The sequence below is a fragment of the Anarhichas minor genome, unplaced genomic scaffold (genome assembly GCF_050575085.1).
Source record: "Anarhichas minor isolate MPS153535 unplaced genomic scaffold, ASM5057508v1 ptg000071l, whole genome shotgun sequence".
NCBI lineage: Eukaryota > Metazoa > Chordata > Actinopteri > Perciformes > Anarhichadidae > Anarhichas > Anarhichas minor.
The window spans coordinates 1,415,747-1,440,789 of NW_027466517.1; the positions used below are offsets into that span (position 1 = coordinate 1,415,747).

The window sequence follows — 25,043 nt, forward strand, 5'->3', positions numbered from 1 at the left end:
CAGCAGCAGCAGCAGCAGTAGTAGTGTGTTCCCATCACGGGCGCTGAACGGAGAGCAACACCACCGCCTTTTCCACCCAGCATCTTCACCAACCAACGCAGAACTCGAGTGGGAACACACGGGTCCACTCAGGCTGTCCTCCGGTGTCCAGACTTCCTCCTCTTCAACATGTCTGTTGGCAGTGACTTTGGAAACCCTCTAAGAAAATTCAAACTCGTCTTTCTGGGGGAGCAAAGTGGTGAGACATGTTTAAATTCTCCCGAGAAGTTCAGTCTCGGTCGCGTGTCAAGTGAACCCGTTGCACCTGCTGGCCAGTCAGCGAGTTCATCTCGTTGAAGAGTCGTAACGTTACGTTTCGCTATAGTCCGGAGGTTCTATGTTTATTTTGAGTAGTAGGGTTTAAACGGAAAGATAAAGACAACATGTCTTCACCGGTGAACTGTGTGCTTTCAGTTTGTGAGAGAGAGGGTGAGGAAGGGAGGGCGTGATTTAAATCAAATTACAGCTTCAGACAATAGACGTGTGTGTGTGTGTGTGTGTGTGTGTGTGTGAGAGAGAATAATAGCCTGCAGTTAAGTTTAACAGTGATATTACAGAGGCTGTAATAAAGCTTTAATCTCTGCCTTGTGAGGCGTTTAAGGTGGCGATTAGTTTTGAAACACCCCAGACTATTCAGATCTACACAGCGTTGGTTTGACATGAGTAATGCTCGGTGCATGAGCCTGAATATCTGCATGTAGAGCCCGTGTGCAGCCTCTGATGCCGTGGATGATGCGAGTTGGTAAAGGTTCCTGTGTGGAGACACACCCAGCTCCTCAGAGATGAGAGAACTTGTGCGGCTGCAGTCTCTGTCCTGGAGTTGTTCCAGTCTGACCAAGTTTGTGTTCGTGCATGATGAATTAATTGATCTATTAAGTATAGTTTTAGCGTAAGATCTGCATGACACACACTAAGACGTCATTATGACATCTTGTGGAGACCCGTCTTTGGTTTATCCGTGCCTTTTATTTTTTTTGAGGTTTCAATGTTGAAACAAAATAGTTTCTCACGAGACCGCACAGAGCTGGATGAGACATGATTTGAATCTTTAGGTTTACGTTGTCTTTTGAACGGAGCAGGTCTGTTTATCGTCTATAACTCAGAGGTCTGGAGCAGCCAACTGAACCACATTAGTCATGGTTCAGGCCTTCAGCAGGTCCTATTGATCATCCAGTATAAAGGGGGGTCATGCATGACGCAGTATATTTTGTTCCTGTTACAACAGCGTAGCGTCCTCATTGTCTCAATAATAGAGGATATATGTTGTGTAATATGTGGATTATCTCTGTACACTGAGATGCATTAAGAATCAGAAACCCTGAGATCATTACGGACAATGAATGTTGCCCTGCAGAGCATCTGGTTAAGACTGCTGTTATAACAATTAGTCGATTCATCTATAAGAATAAACAAGGATTTCTCAATGTTTTATAACATTGTATTTTAAATATCTTTAGTTTTGGACTGTCAGGCAAAACAAGTTATTTGTAGGCATGAAATTGGGCTCTAGCAGACATGATGGTCATTTTTTTGTTTACTATTTTCTATCATTTCAGAGATTAACCACTAATGTTAAAAAGTGAACCTTACTTTCATCTCTAAATGAAAGGAAATGAGAGTAAATATAATCATATGCAAACATCGGCCTGTTGGTTGGCTTGACTCTTGGGCAGCTTTGTGACGTTTAGTGCCAAGCAACAAGCCAAAGGGGATTTGGCAGCACAAACCTAAATTAGGGAGTGTTCATATTCACCAGACCACAAGGCTGCTCAATGCTTTCACATTGCAATGAGCAAACAACCATACAGGGATGAAGAGACATCATGTATTCCTTATTAGAAGGGTTAGTATTGAAAAGGATTTATAGGTCTTCATTATGTTTGAGTTTGTGTGTGTTATGTAAAGCTTTATTTCATCTCAAATACCAATATTCATGGTCTTTGTTATCATTTAAATGCTGAATGAGCAACTGGTAGTAATATAATAGCAGAGGCCTCTGGCTTTCAGGTCAGACAAAGGTTTGCAGCTCCTTTTCTTTTCCTTTTCTCGCGAATAATGTTCTACTTATTCAGTTTTACTCTGTGCGTGTTTATTGTGCAGAGCATTACAGGATATATTATAATATCCAGAATAGTTACAGGCGTGTGTGACATATATGGACATAAATTGGTTGTAACTGAAAGTAGGCCTGAATTATTATTATTAAGGAACATTTGTCATCAATGAATCTTGTCCCATTATAACTGTGGGCAGGTAAGTAAGCACATTCCATAATAGTGCAACACCTTTAGTTATCGCTTCTTAAAATCTGCTTTTAAAAGAAAACCCTTGTTTCCCATAATCACCACTGCATGGTAATTATGGTAACCGCTGTAAAGTGTTATCAGCGAGATAAAACCCTTTGGCCTGATATGATGTTGGAGCTTTGACTTTTGGAGCGTAGGATGCAGTGGCTGGCCTCATTCTGTGGCACCTTTGGTAACAACGCGTGAACCCTTAAGCCCCCGGAGACCCTGCCGGTCTGCAGTGACGGGTCCCAGCCAGTCTGGAGGAGTGAGGTCTGTGCCCGCTATCAGAGCGAGGGGACTTTATTTGTCAACCAGCGCTCATCCAGAGAGCGGCGTCGTCGTGTTTGATTGGGTTGTCTCCGGCAGGAGCTGCATCTCTCCGACATGTCTGCTATAATTGCAGCTGGTGCCCAGGCGGGCGTGAATCCCGTCAGCGCTGCCACTATCATTTATTAATGTACACGGCCGGACTCAAGTATGTCAGGAACGGGGGCACGAGCACAGAAAAGACCACTTATTCTTTCTGGGTTGGTAGTTACTGTGTACAGTGAAGACCCATAACGGTGGAAGTGAGTGAAAAATAAAAGGAAAAAGATGGCACCGCTGTTGTGTTTTTCATAAAACAATCGGCTAACGTCAGAGAGGTGGGTGGAAGCAGGCAGAATGTTAAATGAGCCGTCAGGAGGTCTCTCCTCCTGCATACTTCTTTGGGTGTTTTCTGAACCGCCTGTACAAAGGAGGCTGGCTCAAGATTTCTCCCTGACAAAGCTGAAGGCTTACAGCAGGCCAGTCTGCTGTATCCCAGTCTGGTGTGCCCACGCAGCTTTTTGCAAGTTCCAGCCTCGGAGCAGTCAGCCAGGTCGTTGTTGGAACACCTCAGACTACTGCCCTGCATTTATTGGGTCATAGATATTTATCTAATCCCCTGCTGCATGCTTCATTTCACCTCAGACAAGCAGATGGGAATACATTTGGTAGATGCGACCGCCTGGCTGCCATGAGATTTTACTCACTGAATCAAAATGCCATCTCCCATCTTCCACCGCACGGAGATCGCCATCGCACAAACCAGAGCTGGCTTCAGAAATACTGCTGAGTCACCGCACCGATGTGCTTCAAAATGAGGGTTGGGTTGGTTGTCTGATGCATCAATCACCGCGTCTCGAGGGGAACGGCTTTCTAAGCAAATGAAACTTGAGTTTTTCCTCACTGAGGCTGTGAAACCGCAGGTGCAGATGCAGATACCACGTATTTACCCACACATGCACACATCAATAACATGCCGGTTATTTTATACAGACGTTGTACAATGATAAGCAGAAATACTGTTGCAAACAAAAGCCACAGTTGTGTCTGGATTGGTATCCACCACTTGAGACAGGAAGGTTGGCAGGAGGTAGTGCAGTAGAACAGTTTTGTTGGATGCGTTTCCGTCTGGTTACGTATTTGGTTTCCGTATAGACGAGTTTGATCTGAAAGTGACTTCTAAAAACGGCTTCCGGGACTTGATGTGCAGATAACGTGGAGCCTGTATGTGCACCATGTTTCCTCTCAAGAACCGAGACAATTATTACATGGTGACAATATCATGCTGGTGTGAATCAGAGGAGGCTGGAGATGAAACACTGCTGTGATTTTCATGTTGGTCGGTTTGTTTCATTTGCTTTTTATTTTCTGTTCCAGCTCCTTGAAACTCTATGCAACAAATAATAATTTCCTTATAGCTAACACAGGCCATTTATCTTGTTTTTACATTGTGATACTAAATCTTTTATATATGCTGATATGTACACCTATGCTCATGAAAATGTCTCCAGCTTGATGGTCAAAAGTCATTTCATTCAGAAATCTTCCTGAAGCTACTGCTTGCTCCGTTTTTCTTTACTGCAGTGCTGTTAGTCGATCACGGATGAAGTGCGAACAAAAGCAAAGTGGATGCCATTCACCTTCACATTGCATGCCAAGAAGTTACATTTGTCTTACATTCTTTTTGTTTTTTTAATCTAATTTTGCCAACTTTGAATTCTCAGAGTTCTTTGACTTCTCATACATTCACAGAACAAAGAAAGTACATTTAAGCAGTTGTGTAGCTGCATGTTTCCCTGCTGCAGGATTGAATTTGGTGTGTCGCTGTGCGGTAAATATACCAGGATAATATGATGCCACACCCAAGAAACGACACATTTCAACAGAAGTGCCATAGGGTTATGGATATTCTCTTCCAGAAAACACAATATCCTTAAGAATTCCTTGTTGTGCCAGATCTTGTAGTGCTGCGTGGAGAGCCTCAGGTGTCTGAAGGGGGGAGCAGTTGGCCATGCTTTACAGAGTGGGGCAGGTCACATGGCTTGACTGGTGAGCCTCATATTTTAACTTAAGTAGTACCTATTAGTACGTACAGGTTTGATTCTCAATTATACCTTCTTAATATCTGTTCTTTCCATTCCACTTAAAGTGTAACTTCAGGTTTGAGTCTGATTAGAGGGCGTTGACATTATCAGAGCTCATGACGGAGATCAGTCCCTAAAGGCAAAGGACTGATTTAAAACAGTAGATGGCATTTTAAGCCATTCACAACCATGAAATGCAGATTTTTTTCAAAGGTTCTGGTCGGAAATGTTGATATTAACACCAGCATTGATGTGTTTCATCACAGTACAGACATATCAGTTAGTTTATAGCTTGAAACCAATTTTTTAACTGAATCCTGTGGCAAATCCAACAAGCTGTAGAGAAGATAGAGGGACCAGACCTTCAGCTGGAACGGCTTTCCTTGAATACGGGATTAAAGACATGTCTGTCGATATTGAGGTGAAGATCGACGTCTCTGGCAGTCCAGCCTACATTCATGTTACAGCAGCAGCCCTGCTGCTGTAACATGAGATAATCTAGCTGCATCTAAAGATAACTGGTCATCTCTTTCATTTCACATCCCATCGCGTCCTCTCGGCAAGTGTTCTTCTTCTCTGATGGATTGGTGGAAATGACGCCCTGACAGCTTTGATCTGCTATTGATCGGCTCAGCTGCCCACTAATGGGTGTGATCGATCAAAAGGCATCAATCACAGCAACGTGCCAGGCTAGTCTCTTTGTTCAAGGCTTTGGTGCAAGAACATGTCTTAGAGCATGTGTGTTCTTTTCTCAGCCTGGCTCACTGGGCATGGTCATATAGTAAACTGTATAAACCTCTTTACGCTACCTGTTTTCTTTCGCTCCATCACTTTGGTCCAGACTGAAATATCTCAACACCCATTGGGTGGATTGCCATGAGACTTTGTTCATAAAGTCATAGTCCTGTTAGGAGTAATCACGACTGAAGTGATCCCCTGACTTTTCCTGTAGCACTACCATGAGGCTGATGTTTTGCACTTTCAATGAAGTATCTCTGCAACCCGTGGATGAGTTGCACATTCATTCATGGTCATCCCTGACTTTTCCTTTAGCGTCATAAGCTGGTCATAGTTTTCACTCATCAAGTCCTTCACGGCCTCCAGAAGATGAATTAGAATGACTTTGATGATCCTCTGACTTCTCATCGAGCGTCATTATCGGGTCAAAAAAACTATGGTCTAGGGATACACCTATAGTAGTATCGGGTCAGACACTGTGCATACTCATGTACTTGTACTCGTAAAACTACTCTGATCAGCAACGTGATTTGAACCTCTCGTCAGTTGAGCCTTACAAGCCGCCCTGCAACGACAACCAGATGTACAAACAAGTTTAATCCGTCATTTAATGCCATCTGCATTGAGTACCCAGTTCACCTGACAGGAGAGATAGCCGCCACGGTGTTGAATGCATCCTCGTGGACACATGCAGCTACTTTACCTGTAAATCTGAACAGTGAACAGAGTTAGCCCCGAGGTTAGCAACAGCTCAGTAGCACTTAAGGTCGGCTGTCTACCAGCTGTTCTACTTTAAGTGACATGCTGCACCGCTGAGATTTTAATTTAGCTTTTTTAATTTTAATTTCTTTTAACTGTTTTACTGATAGCACTGTTAATTATTAACATCCCTCCTGCAAACTATGCTCCGTTTGTGTCAGGAAAACACAAAGTTGAATGTTAAAATGTCAGCAACAGCATCACGTCTACGTGTAACATTTAGTTAGAACGTGAGGAACATCTGATGAAAATAAAACACTATTGTACCTGCTTAACATCAGCAGGTTAGCATTGTCATTGTGAGCATGTTAGCATGCTGATGTTTAGCTCGAAACACCGCTGCACCGAAGTACAGACTCACGAGCAGCTAGCTTTGGTGTACAATATTAATCTTGTTTCTACTTCCAACTGAGAATTCCTCCACAAATCCACATACTGGAGCACTTAATTTAGGACCAGCAGGCTATGGTGCATGTTTCTGCTGCTACACATTCCACACTGCATGTATTGCACATCCCTTGAGATGTTTAGACAAATCGAGAGGTTTAAAAATAATATTGATGACTGTAGTATTTTGTTTTTTAATGTTTCTTAAATAAAGTAACATTTTCCGACTTATTAAGAGGTGCTTTCAGTCCTGCAGGAGCTCGTCTGCAGCCAAAGAATACCAAGCAGAGCGACGGTAGTGTTATACATACGGTATGCTGCACAGCTGAGTGGGCGGGTTCCCAAAGGCCCATGGCAGAGCAGAGCCTCACTTATACACTCTGCCCAGAATAAAGCAGGACTGCTGCCCATGCAGTGATGTAGAGACACTGTCTGAATCTGTTGTGATTCCAGCGAAAAGATTTGGGAAGCAATATCTGATGACACAGTTCTCAAAAACGTACCCTGCTTTCTTAGAATAAACGTAAGAGCAAAACTTCAGGAACAGATTCAGGAACTTTTAAAGTACCTCGCATCATTCAGCTGGAGAGACTCCTTGCAGACCATTCCCTCTAAATTGTGTGTCTTAGAGATAGATTGGGCTCCCTTGCTTAATGTGAGCTCTGTCGAAGGAGAGAGACGGAGAATACCATTTAAACATAATCCCAGTCGCTCAAACAGAACGGCTCTGTGAATACAATCCCCGCTGTGCAGGAAGGCTGTCATTTACCCAGCATGGGATGTGACACTTCACCGAGTTCAGCAGGTCTCCGTCAGTGTTTACCCTTTCCCCAGCTCCCCAGATGAGCCCCCATCACTGAGGCTGCTCGAGCCTTTAGTGCTTTTATTTATTGATGGGTTCTGCCATTTTAAGAAGTGACATGAGTTAATGTTTTGAATCTGCACTGTTCAGTGCCGTAGATGTGACCGTAACAATATATTGTCTCATTGAGATGCCGGCGGGAGCACCATGCAGAAGCTCCTGCGTGGATTTATGGACCGGGGGGAGCTGAATATTCATCACGCCAGTTTAACATAGTAGGGAGTGTTTTATCTCACTCGGTGGACAAAGGGATGAATCTCTACCAGATGACTTGCAGAGATGCATTCTGGCTGCAGCAATGTAGGACCACTTATGATGTCAGTGTATTCAGATCGCGTCACATCAGTTTTTGTTATTTTTAATCGGATGTATTTCTGTCTTCCCTTTATGCTGAGGATCCTCTGTTGGACAGGAAGGCCTCTCCCGGGCCTGTTTTGATCTTTTTGACTAGTTTGTTCTTCCTGGAACCCGAACGGTTCTTTAGAAGCCGGTGCCTGTTTAGACGAGGTACTTTGTCCCACACATTCCTGTAGCTGTGGGATAGTTTAGCCTTGGAGCAAAGGCAAGCCTTGATCCCAAGCACAATGCTTGTTTTGTTTCTACCTTGGAACAAAGATCTGAAGGTAAACAAGCTACAGTTTCATAGCGTGTCAGCTCAGCCTTGAGTCAGCATTTCTATGCTGGGCCTGTCGAGACTGCTCAAACTGAATATTAAAACTCTATTTTGTTATAGGCCTCTGGTTCCATGCCAATGAGCAAGTATGTTGCACATACGTACTTCTTCGATTAGGTCACAGTCTATCATTTTGACCATTGAAATTACAGGGATACTTATTGAATTCATTGACTTGTACATTTTCTTTTTCTCAACTGGTCATAATAAGAAGAGTAGCAATGATATACACATGTGTGAACAAACCTTTAAGAGCACCAATAACATGTATTTGCTGTCAGACTGTCTGAATGGCAGTTTGAGAGTGAGGGTAGCAAGCCCAGCTCAGTTCTGCAGCCTCTTGGACTCTTTAGTTAACATGTGGAGCACTGACTGTGCCTTTTAATGTGGTGCCCGACTCGTGTTTTATTCAAGAAGCCAGATCCTGTGTGACCATCATTTCATGAAGTTGTTTTTTGATTTAGAATTAGCTGATAATAATTCTTCGGGCCTACTGTATGTGGTGCATGCAAGCAAAAGCCGAGGCCATGCCAGGCTGACCCACTGCTGTTTTCACAATGCACTCGATTTATTTATCGGCTCTGGCTACTTGCCAGGGTCAGAAAAACATGTTTTGGAAACACCATTGGGATGCTGCCTTTCTATTGGAGAACTTAAAGGCCTAAAGGTTCTGTTGCAGTCTTTCAAAAATATATATCTTTTAGCCTCCTAGTGTTAAAAAATGGCTTAGTGCAATTAACGTCAGTCAATGGGTCAATGACCGTGTTTAGTACTCCTACGAGAAGATTAAAGGCCTCACCGGTCGACACATGGACTCATTCTCACCATTCACTGGCGCAGTCAATACCGGTTCAAACCAGCTTGATTTACAAATCAATGAAGCAGAAATTATTCCAGTGATACATTGATTAGATGCCTCAGAGAGTTAAAGACCTCATCACAACCGCACCAAAGGATAAAGACTAAATCTAACCTCATTGTTACCACGACTGAACTTTGGTCAATATTAACCCAACGTATCCCTCTGCTCCCTCTTGTTGTTCAAAGGAAATTGTCTTATGGACACCTTGATAATGAAATTGTATGTAATTTACAGTCCATAAAGAGTTTAGATTATTACAGTTGGTTTACTTTATCACAGTATGCTAAACACAGTGTTTGGCACTGAACAAAATACCAGCAACTTTAGCAGTCAGATGAGAGCTCTCAGTCATTTTGTCATCAGGACTGTAGACAGTTTACTCCCACTCCCAGACATGGCTACAGGGTACTTTGGGTTTTAATTAATCATCCTATACCACACTGCAAGTCTAATTTAGTTGTCTCTTCGGGCTATACTGTATTCTTTTTTTTTTTTTTGTGGAATATTCTGAGACTTCTTAAACTTAGTGTCTACAATGTTTAAAGGGGACATATCATGCTCGAGCAGCTCTCTATTCTATGTGTTGCAAACTGCATTATTCATTAATGTCCCATACATGCAGCTTGTACGTGTGTTGCTAGAAAAAAATGTCACGTTTCCATGTGAGTCATTGAGAATATACTCGTGTTGAGCATGTTGTCGCATTAATCAGCGTTCAATTAGCAGAATGGACTTAATTATTTGTGCACCAAATAGATTTATGCATTATTTAGTGCTCTGCCATATAATATAGAAAGAGTCTGAGCCTTGAATATGATGTCTGGTCCATACTGGAGAATTCTACAGGTTTTCATTCAAATGAATGAATGACGGTAATTTAGTTTATTCTAATATATAGTCTAATTAAGAGGTGTTGTAGAAGGTGATGTAGAACAACAGCTTGATAATAGAAAGCAAAAAGCAATGACAATGAGTAGGTCATGAATCCGTAGGTAAACATACTAAGTATAGATGTGCAGATTGAGATGTCCACTCTGAAAGCCTACAAGGACTGTGATAAGGGGAAGAGAGGATGTTTCAGTAAGGCATTAAAATGATCTTGATTGTATAAGAAGTAATACGTATTCACTTTCAACACCTGTATGTCATTTCTGTAATGAGATTTACTCAAAGGCACTCCATGCATGCAGTCAGCTTTATAAATGAGCTTTCTTAATCCCACTTTTGTACTCGGCACTGAGAACACATCAGAAGTAGTGCAACATACTGTACGCATGGAAGACTGCAAATGAAAGCAGTGTCCTCTTTCTCTGAGAGGATGCTGTCTCCATTTCTCCAGCCGCCCTCCGCCTGGTGAGAACGGAATCTAATTTAAACATTAAAACATCAAGTCGGTCTGTCTCAAGCCCCCTGGCCTCAAACAGTAGACATATGACTTCTATCTCCTTTCCCAGGGCAATCGCAAACACCACAGAGAGTTATATATTTCAGAACTGGTGCCACACCTTGGTGGATATGTCATTGTGCTCTTACTGTGTACTGTGTGTGTGTGTGTGTGTGTGTGTGTGTGTGTGTGTGTGTGTGTGTGTGTGTGTGTGTGTGTGTGTGTGTGTGTGTGTGTGTGTGTGTGTGTGTGTGTGTGTGTGTGTGTGTGTGTGTGTGTGTGTGTGTGTGTGTGTGTGTGATTGCTTTTAGTAACATGAAATGCCTCATTAGACGGCATCAGGGCTGAAATGGCTTTCTGAGAGCTTTACAGGATGTGTGCACGGGAGACTGTTGAGTTCGAAAGCATGTTCATCCATTATTCAGAGGTATTGGTAAATGGACGGTCGTGTGGAGAGTTCCTATTGCAAATTTTCCGCAGGTGCAGTGACACGCGTTGTAAAGGCAATGAAAGCTGCTCAGATTTGTAATAAGACCACAATAACTACATACTGTGTCTACTTTCGTTGCTGATTGATTCTCATGTTTCGTACAAATTGGCGCTGATGCTGGACGAACAGTCCGGGGATAAGTTATTACGCTTCATCCTGAGGGGGGCATAGATATGTGTACAAAATCTCCTTGCAATCCATCCAACAGTTGTTGAGACATTTTTCTAAAACCCACAAATGTCACAAAGTCAGGGTATCACAAAAGTTGTTAAGATTCATCATTAGGGACCCTGAACGTCTGTACACAACTTCATGGCAATCCCTCCAGCAGTTGTTGAGATATTTCAATCTGGACCAAAGCGGTGAACCGACCGACAGACTGACCGGCATCGCCATCCCTGAAGAGCAATGCCGCCTGCATGGCTAAAAAAAATGGCACTTCTATCTTTGTATTAGCTCTGCCGCTAAAAAGGTTTGTTACATCCATGTGATAAGAGTTGCTATCTCCAAGTAAATATTATTTTGGTGATTTTAAGTTGAGACCGCTGTCTAGGCTAAAACTGGCTTTCACACAACAAGGCACAGTGTCAGAGACTATTTTCATGTTAAATTTAATAAAGGTGGTTCTATCTTGTAAACAGACGTATAAACCTGCCTGGTACGCTCAACCAGGTGTTTCCAATTCTGTCTGATTAGACCTCTCCTAAAGTTGGGGGTGGGCGGAGCTATGCTGGAAGTAGCGTGACACTAACAAACGTTCTATATTAACGAGAATAACAGAGGTGGTCCTGCCCTAACGGGGCCAATCAAGCACGGTGTGCACACGCCCACACAGTCTAATTACACTTAAGTGGAAACACCTGTGTGTTTAACTCATTTGACACAAAATATGCTGAAAAGCATTTGAAACCGTGGTTGTACTGTATATGCTGCAACATAGATACAGATGATTCAATTACTTTTACTGACTCATTTAAGTGTAGCTAACATGGTAGCAGATTAACTCATGTATGACCATGCAGGAGAGAGCTAAGCTGTGTAATTCTGCATTGTCTATATCTATACCCTGACAGCTGCAACTTATTCTAACCGGTTATGTGTTTGCTTCCAGAGAGCTCATTGTCACTCAGTTTGGGGTTGGCTAGTATGAAATATGCAAGATCTTGATTTTGAGTCTTGTTTGTGGGACATCGTGTGACCTTTTGTTGTTGAATTAAACATCTTCAAAGGAGGGGCATGCCTTTAGGTGAAGTTAACTATGCCATGATGCTTATTCTGTCTGTGGAGTACCCCTTGAGCAAGGCAGCCGACCCTCAAATGTATGTCAACCATAAAGTAGATTTTTTTTCTAACACAGTATTTTGCTGAAGTGATGAAACTCCGATGCAGGCAGTTAGTTTTGTTTTGTTAGTTTTGTGCAACATCCCTGTACAGTTGTGATTGTCAGGTTCAAATTAACATTGAAACTAGAAAGTGTCATTGCAGAAAGATTTTTTGGCAGTTTTTGATTTGTTAATGCACGTGTAATTCGTTAACTTCGTTAACTCAAAATTCATTTGGAGGCCATCTGCTGTTTGGCTTTCTCCTGTTGGGTTCTGCATGCCAGCTGCTGTGACTATGAATAAACAAGTACGAGTCCAGAATATCTCTCCCACGGTTCTGTATCTTCTCCAGGTCTCTGTGCTCTCCTTACCTCGACGGGGACGATCATAAATAACTTCTTATTTTTCTCTGTTCCGTCACTCATTGATAAATATTAGATATCTGCCTCTCCCCGGCGTGCCTGGCTCTCATCCCGGTGTCGTGCGAAGGCAAGGCATGACACGTACCGCTTTATTTTTATCTATCTCCTCGTGAGTGGGAGTCTGGGCCCATGCAGAAAGCACTGCCATGCTCTGATTGGCTGCCAAGTCCTCAAGGGTATTCCGTGATGCCTGCCGCCAAATGACCAGCAGTGGGTTTACCTGGCTGCTTGGCACACAGCTTCAGGACTGGATGGACAACTTAGTACATCTTTTAGCTTTAGAGAGCTCAGTAAGAAATGGAGTTGGCAGTTTATTTAGTGTGTGTGTGTGTGTGTGTGTGTGTGTGTGTGTGTGTGTGTGTGTGTGTGTGTGTGTGTGTGTGTGTGTGTGTGTGTGTTCCATGGATTAATAGCAAGGACGATATCATTTATGAATACTGTATTTACAGCATCAGCTATAATATCTTTTCTACAAATTTTAAATTTCTATGATATATCTTCTTTTAAAAACACATTTGCACACATAAGCACTATATAAATGCTCTAATAATGCTGTAAAAGACTGAAGTCTTGTCATTAAAATGTGTTTCTGTTTTTCAATCACAAACTGATTATTTGGATGCAGAGGTGACAGAATCCTTAACTAACTCGCTTTATGGTTGCATAGCTCACAAACGGCAGAGCCTAATGTGAGCCCAACTGTGTTGGACCTTTAACGTGCCGTAAAATAGCATTTTGAGCTCTTAAGAGGCGCCTTGATGAGGCGTCTGCTGACTGTGCTCAGCAGAGCCCTGCTGTCGAAAGTGCAGGTTGTGCAGCAGCAGGTGCTCGGTCCTCTCCGCTAATTGGCCCTCATGTTGCTAACTCACTCCACAAAGCCTTTGAAGCATCACGCCAACTAGAGACTTCATTAAAACCAAGGCTGTAATTGGGAACCCACCTCGCAGGAATCCCCTATCGGTGTTACTATTTATTAAGCTGTCTGCAGAGCGACTGCATAACTGATACTTTACTTGGTTTGGATGTATAATCAACAGGTTCAGTGTGATGGGTTGTTCCATGTTGAATTCTTGCACTGTGTATATAGAGATACAGTTGTGTGAAAAAGTGTTTGCCCCCTTCCTGATTTCTTATTTTTTTACATGTTTGTCACACTTAAATGTTTCAGATCATCAAACAAATTTAAATATTAGACAAAGATAACACAAGTAAACACAAAATGCAGTTTTTAAATGAAGGGTTTTATTATTAAGGGGGGGAAAAATCCAAACCTACATGGCCCTGTGTGAAAAAGTGATTGCCCCCCCCCCCCCTGTTAAAAATAAATTAACTGTGGTTTATCACATCTTTGGAAAGCTGAGTTCAATTTCTCTAGCCACACAGGCCTGATTACTGCCACACCTGTTCTCAATCAAGAAATCACTTAAATAGGACCTGCCTGACAAAGTGAGGTAGACCAAAAGATCCTCAAAAGCTAGACATCATGCTGCGATCCAAAGAAATTCAGGAACAAATGAGAAACAAAGTAATTGAGATCTATCAGTCTGGAAAAGGTTACAAAGCCATTTCTAAAGCTTTGGGACTCCAGCGAACCACAGTGAGAGCCATTATCCACAAATGGCGAAAACATGGAACAGTGGTGAACCTTCCCAGGAGTGGCCGGCCAACCAAAATTACCCCAAGAGCGCAGCGACGACTCATCCAAGAGGTCACAAAAGACCCCAGAACAACATCCAAAGAACTGCAGCCCTCACTTGCCTCAATTAAGGTCAGTGTTCATGACTCCACCATAAGAAAGAGACTGGGCAAAAATGGCCTGCATGGCAGAGTTCCAAGATGAAAACCACTGCTGAGCAAAAAGAACATAAAGGCTTGTCTCAGTTTTGCCATAAAACATCTTGATGATCCCCAAGACTTTTGGGAAAATACTCTGTGGACTGACGAGACAAAAGTTGAACTTTTTGGAAGGTGTATGTCCCATTACATCTGGCGTAAAAGTAACACGGCATTTCAGAAAAGGAACATCATACCAACAGTAAAATATGGTGGTGGTAGTGTGATGGTCTGGTGCTGTTTTGCTGCTTCAGGACCTGGAAGACTTGCTGTGGTACATGGAACCATGAATTCTGCTGTCTACCAAAAAATCCTGCAGGAGAATGTCCGGCCATCTGTTCGTGACCTCAAGCTGAAGCGCACTTGGGTTCTGTAGCAGGACAATGATCCAAAACACACCAGCAAGTCCACCTCTGAATGGCTTAAGAAAAACAAAATGAAGACTTTGGAGTGGCCTAGTCAAAGTCCCGACCTGAATCCGATTGAGATGCTGTGGCATGACCTTAAAAAGGCGGTTCATGCTCGAAAACCCTCCAATGTGGCTGAATTACAACAATTCTGCAAAGATGAGTGGGCGAAAATTCCTCTACAGCGCTGTAAAAGACTCATTGCCAGTTATCGCAAACGCTTGATTGCAGTTGTTGTTGCTAAGGGTGGCCCAACCAGTTATTAGGTTTAGGGGGCAATCACTTTTTCACACAGGGCCATGTAGGTTTGGATTTTTTTTCCCCCTTAATAATAAAAACCTTCATTTAAAAACTGCATTTTGTGTTTACTTGTGTTATCTTTGTCTAATATTAAAATTTGTTTGATGATCTGAAACATTTAAGTGTGACAAACATGCAAAAAAATAAGAAATCAGGAAGGGGGCAAACACGTTTTCACACAACTGTATGTGCATTAAGGGTCGAAATAATATGAACTGTTTTCAATTAACAGTCAGTAAACTGTATTTCTATAGTTCAGTGAGAATTGACAGAGGAGAGAAAATTAAGCTCTTCAAGCTAACTAACGTGCTAACGGTCAGTGAGCAGAATTGGGCTCTCTGTCCCCTCCAATGTCAGCACTGCAAAGACTGCTGATTGCTGTCAGACAAATTTGCTTGTCAAAATTCATCAAACGCTACTCAGAACATTTGCACAGATTAATCTCGCCACCGTGAGCGAATCCTCTGATCGCAGTCAATTCATTGGAATGAATTGATTTTGTGTATCCAGGCCTTTAGGCTTAAGACCACAAATATTTGACAACCTGTGTTATAAAATGATTAAAAGATGAGGGCATTTTACAGGTGTGTCACAATTATGATGTTATCATCCTATCACATGATATATGGACATGACCTTGATCATTTTTGCTAACCTCCTCATTCCTGGCCCGTTGTGTTTAAATACATGTTTGTGTACATAAGAATGTTCCCAACACTTCAGCCACCATGATGCTTGAATAAACTGCAGGGTTTGCCCTAACATTGTTATTGAGACTTCAGCATTGCGCAGACATTGTACATTTTTGATTACAGAGCCCGAGAGTACATTTAATTTTGTGTTTTCGTTGTTTGTTTGGTATTTATTTTGGATATTTTTAATATTTTCTAATTCCAATGCCTGCATTTTGTTTTTAGAATGAAAAGATCATTGCTCTTTGAAAGAGTCTGGTTTAATTGCAGCCGTGGCGAGGATCATGACGGGAACGCCCAGGTAGATCATTGGTTTATGTAGAACAGCAATGTCCAATGAGAGTAACAACTGACTTTTTGGGGGGGCTTTTTACCTTTTATTGTCCTGTTCGTTTCAGTCAAATCATTATTTGTGACATTGATTACACATGTGGGGCAAATTAAGCTAACTAATTGCTTAGTATTACAATTAGATAAGTCATTTTTATCCAACTAAATCTTAACTAAGCATAGCAAGCTAGCTTAACAAAGCCTCTAGCAAGCAATTCAACATCCATTGATACTAATAATATAATAATGTCCTCACGTTGGCTTATTGTCTGATGTCATCATCTGTGTCTTACGGTGAAGTGCGTACAGTACATGGATGTACTATGTTCTGTTTATCAGGCCACAAATGAGATAAGAATTAGCGTTAGCTAGCTAGCTTACCCCGCGTCCCTCCGCCTGACTCCCCGCCGCCGCCAGAACCATCAATTGCCAGAAACTGCTGCGCGTTAAGAAAAAAGAGAAGAAGTAAAGTGGACGGTCTTGTTCCACATGAGCCAATCAAAGCAGTGGGTGTTATTGTAAACTGCTTTGAAAGGATGTGCTTGCATTATTATGTTTTCATATTATCATCATATCAGTGGCATGTAATGGTCTTAAAATGACAATGACATAGTTTTATTGCAATTTATTTCTGGGACAATGTGTCAGCTAACAAAAGTAGTTATTGGGACAAACCCTGCCTTACAGTTACATTGTGGCTGTTTTCGGAGCTCGACAGAATCAAGGTCAGGACATCTCTGACTGCGTTACGTTGATTTTAGCCATTCTTTTTTTAAATGTTATCTCAACACGATACGATCTGTGCAGCACTACATCACTGGAGAAAATCGCTGGAACCATGTTGAAGATGTTCTATGATGGGGCAGTCAACAAAATCATCATTTCCAATGCAACCACATCTACTTAAACCACAAACAGTCCCATCAGATGGTGCTGTCTATGTCTATGCCAGCATGTGGATCATCTAACTGCAAGTCTAAATAGAAACTGGTGTCGTCGAGTTCACATACAACGCTTTAAACGCCTTATGTAACCTCCTGAATTCATCCCGTCTAACCCCTACTGCAGCTACAAGACATAAAAAAAATAACTCTTCATATAAAATGACCACAGCCATTTGAGTACTTTAATGTAGGCTTGCAGCAGAAGCAAATTAAATTGAAAAGGGATCATGTCGTTAAAAGGGCAGGGCTCTTATTCGGGACGTTATCAAGACATCACAGCACGCCGTGCAGCGTCCTGTCCCTCCATTAGTTAAGGTAAAACAAGAAGAATTTTGAGGCCCCCCTTTGAGCCCAGTAGCCGATCAGGACTTGAATGAGACGTCTTAAGACAAGCCCACTGGGTCTTTATTAACATTACTGCCACATGGAGGCGGTTCGGGTGAATTAGGCCGCTATCGACAGGACATGATGTGGACACGGTGGACAGCTTTCTCCTGTCATTAAGGTACACTTTAATTAGAGTTTGACGGTAATCAATTTGTGTCAGACACCGAAGAAAAAGCTACATTGAATAGCCTAAATGTCAAGATGAGACATTTGCACAGACGGCCTGGAAACCTTCCAATGGGTGCTATCAATAACTGTTGCACAATTCCTCTTACACCCAAGGGAATACGTACCATTATGTAGTTTAATATCAAACCAGTCGACCTTTGCCGTCTAACTTTTTGATATATGTGATGAAGTACGTGCTGAGCTTTTACGCTGATTAAAGTACATTGTTTGTGTAAACCTCTCGCCCTGTGAGAACATACCTCTGTTACGACCTGAATGAAAAGAGCTCTCTGCCATGTTATCTCTGCCTCTGCCTCTGATTTTACTTTTATGTCTGACTAAAGCTACTAATCATTTGGATCCCATCATAATCTCTAGAATAGTGTTAAGTGTTAACGGCGAAGCAGATGAAAAGCTTACGGTGGAGGAAATGTTCAGAAATGCAGAGCTAATTCCAAAATGTAATCAAAAATCTGCCTTGTTAGTCACTTCTTTTCAGCCGAACGGAAAATTCACTAAATTATTGCAGCCACAAGCGTAACTAAGCTTCCTGCTACCGCCCCAGTAATTAAATTCACACAAACAGACCTGGAGTTATGGAGATACTGACAAAAAACTGAATGCCACACTCAGTTCAGCCTTTCAAGATCAGGACAATTCCGCAGGTTGGATGGGGACATTAAGGCCGTGTTAATGTGTCCCTGTAGTGCTGCGGTGTAACATCTCGGTTATGTACTTCAGTGTGCATCATTACGCTGTTTTATACATACATCCAGGAGAAATCAAAGTATGCTTGTCCCCCTTTTTTCTGGGGAACGAATTATGGTGTGTGTTCAGATTTTGTTCAAAGCACACTCTCCCAGATACTGCTTGACTTTGAGCAAGAAATAAGGACTACCGTCTGATCTGAGATGTGAAGCTTTCAGCGGGGAGCGAGAGGCACAGAGAGCGCTGTGTCATGTGTCATTGTATTGCAATGCATAGGGCTTGCAACTATTGATGGTCGTCATCACTGATTACGTGTCAAAAAGTAATAAGTGCCTCTTACAGTTTACATGGCACCGAGATAATGTCTTCAAAATGTGTCCAAGTAACTGTCCAACTCAAAAGACGTACAATTTACAGACTCGGCTTTCAAAGGTTTCCAGCTAGTTTCCAACCTGCAGTAAAAAAAAGGCCTTAAATATGCACTTAAGGGCAACATGATGGGTAAGGTTTCTTTTATCTATGCTGGTGCTACAGAGTGGAATTAACTGCCTCCTGCAATTAACCCACAAAAATGTCAAACAGAGGCTGCTAGATGACCTCTCCATGTAAAAGTAATTTTACCACATTGAAATCAGGGGGTTTAGAAACTTGTCAACTAAAGTAAACTATTCATTTTGAAAGAGCACCAGCCAATGGGGAAACTCCCTCTCGCCCGAGCAATGGTGTAACTTCATCACTCTCTCTCGGTTTATAGTGCTGGCTCCTTGCTGCAGTCCAAAACTAGTGTTTAGAAGGACATTAGTGGTTATGTTAATCATGAATAGGGGTTTAACGTAACCTGTAACCCCACATAATAATGTAGTTAGCTAATGATATGCTAACCCGTGGTCTTGGAAGTATCGCTATGTCTCTGTGCGTTACTAGTTAGCCAGGCATGCTAGCGTGAGACATTAGAGCAGACAAACATTCCTTACACTTTTGCTCTTGTATTTTTTGGTTTTGGTGTTTAGACAAAGACACCCTCCTTCATACTATTTAAAGTACAGCTCCATGCACACGAAAATTGCACATCACTAGACAAGCCGTGACTGAGTTAGTAGAACTTGATGAATTAGCTGGTATCTGCCTAAAGTAGGACATCGCTGGAGCTAAGTGAGCCAGATGATGTATTGATGAATTAGCATGAGATCATTAGCATAATCAGTAGCTGCACATCAGATCCTGCCTCGCAGATATGGAAACCAAGTGAGGGCGCAGACACATGTAATTAGTCTGCCTGATTAAAACTCTTTCTGTAAACAATTGTAGCTTGATGAACTGCGAATTAAAGACCGATTATATTTACCAAGGGCGCCTGCGCTCACACGTTTTTGAGGGACTCATGTTGTTTAATAACGACCCAGGAATGGAAACCGCACAAACAAATGTTGAACTTTGCACTGGGGGGATACATGCAGATGAAATGTAAACTGTATGGTGGTCCGGCCAGTGTTTACAGAACGATGAGACTTACCTGGAGCACTCTGGATGTGTTCCACTGGAGTTACAGAGGTTTAAGATACCAATCTGCACTGCTGCTAAATGGATATAAGAAGAGGATGGGATTGATTCCCGCTGCCTTCCTCCTCATTAACAAGGATGTCAAATCTGAAAACCATGTACGCCATCTATCAACGAGTCAACCACCTCTCACCGGCCTTCTTTTCTAGAAGTGATTAATTCTGGTATAATATGCCTTATGGTCCGAAGATGATTAATTATTTAATGAATTGATGTGAAATCTGGTGGCTGTTTTCCAGTCATCTGTCAGTCACATACATCAACACACCTCCATCATGATTCTTGGCAGTGGTATTTTTTTTCCACAGAGCAAAGCATCAGATCTGTGGGTTGTGTACATTTAGGAACACTGTTATAATACTGGTGGTGCTCCTCCTTCTTGTGGATCCGCTGTAACAGCTTGTCCAAAATGGACGTTCCTAAACAGGCATTAAGGAGCCAATGAATCAGTTGTCCCTTTAGCTTCACCTTTGATATTGATGATATTGCCAATGTTGCTTCAAATTAATGCTAGAATATTTCTGTGATCGGTTGGAGATTGTCCAGTCCAAGTTATTATCTGCAATGTAAAGATATTGATCAGGGGAAGCAACAATATTTAAAAACTGTAGCGTTTGCAACAGATTGTTAACTGCACTGCACAGTATTGTTCTTGTAAAACTAAAAGGCACAAATGAGCAGGATTGGTCTTTCAAAAAAAAAAAAAATAATTCGGACAAAAAATTACTTGTTGGGTATTATTTGTATTATTTGATTTACTTCATCGGGACTGTGTGGGTGTGATTTAATCACATTTGATTGACAGAGGCCTGGAAACCGACTCAACACATTTTGATAACTCAGCCCCGCCCACATCAAGCCTGTGAGAAAAGCAAGGACAGAAATCTGTCATCGGGACTACATTAACACAAATGTTCATGTAGAGCCCCATCGCTCCAGAAAGTGTACTCAAATAATCAGTATGTTGGCTTTAGTGCCTTGCAGATAAATGTTAGCAAAACCTGTTGAAGGAAAAAGGTAGTTGACTTTTCGTTCAGTAAAAATGAGTGTTCCTCGTTGCTCCAGCAGTGACAGCCATGGCTGTAACCATAACCACCAAATCCCGCTGTTACCTTTATGGAGCGTTTGCGCAGAGGAAGATGGAGCCTCGTCTTCTCGTTTAACGCATCCTGTCCTTCTCTTCTCTTGCAGTTGGAAAGACGTCCCTGATCACACGGTTCATGTATGACAGCTTTGACAACACGTACCAGGTAGGTGCTGCACAGAGGACATATTTTGTCTATAATAATCAATTTTGTGACATTGATCGTCTTTCCTTTCACATTGAAACGTAGTTTTACATCGATCAAACGCATGACAATCAGGGATGTAGATTTATCAGAAATAGCCTTTCTTGTGTGCGTGTGTGAAAACTAGGAAGTAAGTAGCCAACATGACTGTTGCGTAAAGCAGACACCTTTGAACTGAACACCAGGGCCCTCAAGCATCACTATTTCCAACCCTGTTCTCTCTAAAGCAGCCTAATCTCACCCGTCATCCTAAAACAGAATACTGCTTTTGCAGCCGCGGCACTTGCAGAGGTCTTTGTAAGCGTCTGCAGACAAAAACCGGTAGTTTTATTGCTTTGTAAGTATCTACTTGTATTGTAATAAAAAAGGAATTAAAAATAAATCTCACCAAGCTCCTCTGCCCTCCTTCTCATATAGTTTAGAGAGTGCGTGTTTGCGTCTCTCAGCTCACTCTGGCTCTTTTATGAGGGAATGTACAGTGTTATGAGCCTGTGCATTGTATGAACAATCATAAATGCCATCAGTATATGAGAGCGCTGAACGTGCAGAAGAGGTAAGTTTTGCTTCGAGTAAGAAATAACGTGAATACTTTTGTTACCCAAAACCTGAACCTCCTCACCTTCTCCGACTGTACAGTTTTAATTTGAGGAGTAGTTGCCCTCATTTAATAACAGCTGTGAGTTTGAAAAGACATTTCAATCAGTCATGGAATTGGCAAGCAGGCTTGCTTTCAGGCCAGTCAAGTTAATAACGTTCTGCAGCCTCTTGGTCCTTGTAAAGCTCGAGACGCGTGGCTTCAATCTCTCCAGCCCAAGCGTTAATCTGGCGCTGCCTCAAAATCAACTACAGTGGTCTCTGTAGATTGTCTCGGTTTTTCCTCACCTGCTCCCTCTAATTTGACTTTCTTGTCCCCTTCAGTATAAATAAGACTTACTCTTTATCTCCAGATATGAACGTTTATCAAATGAATAGGGAAATTTGGGAAGTATGCTTATTTCCAGAAGGTAGTTGGTGGATTTTGTTACCTTTTGACAGAGCTAGCTGTCTTAGTGCTAAACCAAGCTAAGCTAACCAGCTGCTGGCGGTAGCTTCACATTTAACAGACGGATAAGAGACAGGTATTGATACTCTCATCTAACTCTGTGCTCGTTTGCAAGTTAGCATATTTCCCAAAATGCCACATCTGCACTTTGAGACAGATGCACAGCATGAAGAGCTAGAACATGGTTGAATATATTGTTCAGCTTGTTATAAGTACTATATTATCGTTGTTGCTACAAAGACCTGTTTGGTCTTACTAATGCATCCTGCTAACCCCCAAAAAAGGAAAAAAAAAGCCAACATGTCTCTATTCTTCAGTGTTTGCACGAGTACTGTGCTGCGCTGTAATGAGATTTGAGCGGCTCGTTGCGTGTGGATTAAGTTGTCTGTGTTAGCTGTGTGATGCTGCGCTTTCACAGTTGCAGCTGTATCCTCTTATATTTCTACACTCGTAAGTCATGAAAGACTACAGAGCCCGACATTTCACAGGGACGGTTCGGGCTCGTGTCTTTGTGTTGTTAAGCTGCTGAATCTTCATCATGCGTTGTCGTTTCTTTGAACATCTCTTTGTCACAAATTGCTATGGAACAGGCTTATATTTGGGCAAAGTTGGTTGCGGACTCAAAGGCTGGGAAACAGAGTTATTATCACAGCTGTTTACCCAACATCTTACCTCATCAGTGTCTCTACGGTGAGAGAAGAAATGAATCTGTTCATTCATTCTGCTGCTGGTAGAATGGAAAGATGCCTCTACTGTACATTTTAAAGTCTGTTATTACCTCGGTGTCTCAGAGTCATATCTCAAATCTAAACACACAGACACACAATACACATATTTAAACTTCAGTGTAACTTACCGTTTCCTAGGATACCGTTACATCCGATAAACGTCAATAAATGACTGAGAAATCATGAGGAGAAAAAACACTCCTCATAACTTCAGAACCTGAGAATCATCACGTTTTTCAGTTTTCTTCAGAATCTAAGTAAACCAGTGATAGCTTTCTGTACATCCAACAGGATCTGCTCGTTGATGATTCGGCACACTTTTAGTGGTGCCAAAATGTAAACGAACAAAGGCTGAAAAGTTGAGGCCTGCAGCGTAACTCTCTGAATCCATGGCAACAGTGCACTTCCTGTTGATATTCCCGAAAAGATTGAACTGTAGTTCCAAAGGTTCGAGCCTGATTATCCTCCAAATAGAAGTAAGACAAAGAGTAATAATAGGAGTGACAAAATCTGTTAATATTAAACGTCATGTAATATTCTTTGACACAACTAAGGCTCAGAAGGTCGGGGTGGAGTCGTGGGGTTAGAGGGAGTAGATGCAGTCTTCTGCGTGTCTTATGTGTTATGACTGTAGTGAGATTGATATCTAGAAGTACGGCCTACAATGCATGGGTAGTAAATATGACAGGATCATTTTCAAAGAGCAGCACACTCCTAAGTACCACTACCTGCAGTGAATGCGGATGTGTGCTGTTGCCTGCAGTCTGCCTCGGTCCCAAGGCCGCCGCTGTAACTCTCAACATCGATGCATCTTGATGAATTAAGCGCTGTGCAATCTGACAGCCGTCAAAGTCGGCGCTGAGCATCCGGCCATTTTAAAGTGGGCAGGCCAGACAGAGCGCTAGGCGGACAGATGCCCGGCAGATAGCATCTGCTTATTTAATAATGTCCCCATATGCTGGTTAGTGCCAGTCTCTGCCCCGCTCTATTGTAATAGTCTGTGCACCACAAGGAGCAGCAGCCAGGGAGGAATATGGAAATCAGTTGCTTTGTATTTCTATGTAAAAACAAAGCCATTTGAATCCAGTGCTTTAACCCTTCGTCTACAAAACCAGTCTCTTCATTCTCCGCCTTCTTTTTATTTTACATTTATTTCCATATAGTGGATTAATGATTTTATTATGGGTGCCACAACCCCTGCTTTGGAGCCATATATCAAAGCCAAAGCTCAGTCACCTAAAAGTGTACCTTCTCTCCTGTGTGTGTGTGTGTGTGTGTGTGTGTGTGTGTGTGTGTGTGTGTGTGTGTGTGTGTGTGTGTGTGTGTGTGTGTGTGTGTGTGTGTGTGTGTGTGTGTGTGTGTGCGTGTGTGTGTTTGCTTCTTAATGCCTCTTCTCTTTCCTTCCCCGGCTCAGTGACAGGTAAGGCGTACAGTTTATTTTTCTAACTCCAGAGACCTTTGAGTATTAATTAAAATGCTGCGTGCATTAGCTCAGTTTGAGTGTTTATGCCGCTGCTCAGAGGGGGGGGGGGGAGGGGTGGGGTTACATTTGCCCAGTGACGGTGGAGAGATGTTGTGAGCCTGAAGGAGACGTTGGCGTTTCCGGGCCCTGCATACCAAATCACTGCACATTTTGTATTGTTTTCATGCAGGTTCAGCTCTTAGATCCGAGCACATCCAGTCCAGTCCTTTTTGAAGTGAGAGTAGCAGTGTATTTAGAGAGCGAGGGCCCATCAGGAAGATGAAACCGAGCGTGGTAGTGGCTTCAGTCAGCAGGAGGACACAAGCGAGGCGAGCCAGATTTGCTGCCTCTAAAGCAGCAGACTCCCATCAAGCAGCCACCCAGCCGAGAGAGACGGAGGCAGGCGTCCTCTCTGCCTGGCGGCACATGCTAAAGGGCTCGCAGCCCTCCAGAGGCAGAGCGCTGTCGTCAGCCGCGGTGGAGCTGTCAGTCAGGCCTGGCCACCGGGCTGTGACTGCATCTGTCTGCTCGGCCCAAATGCTCGCATATTCAGTGTAGCAACTGAAGAATCTGATTT

At 42.5% G+C, this 25,043-nt stretch overlaps 1 protein-coding gene across 2 annotated transcripts in view; it reads left to right on the forward strand.

Annotated features, from left to right (window-relative positions):
- Positions 1–25,043, forward strand: part of rab6ba (RAB6B, member RAS oncogene family a) — a 45,278-nt gene continuing 20,235 nt past the window's right edge. For both annotated transcript variants that reach the window (XM_076079236.1, XM_076079237.1), the window contains exons 1-2: positions 1–238; positions 21,137–21,195. In XM_076079236.1, the coding sequence (XP_075935351.1) occupies positions 169–238; positions 21,137–21,195 (129 nt within the window). In that variant the 5' untranslated portion in view covers positions 1–168. The remainder of the gene's footprint in view (positions 239–21,136; positions 21,196–25,043) is intronic.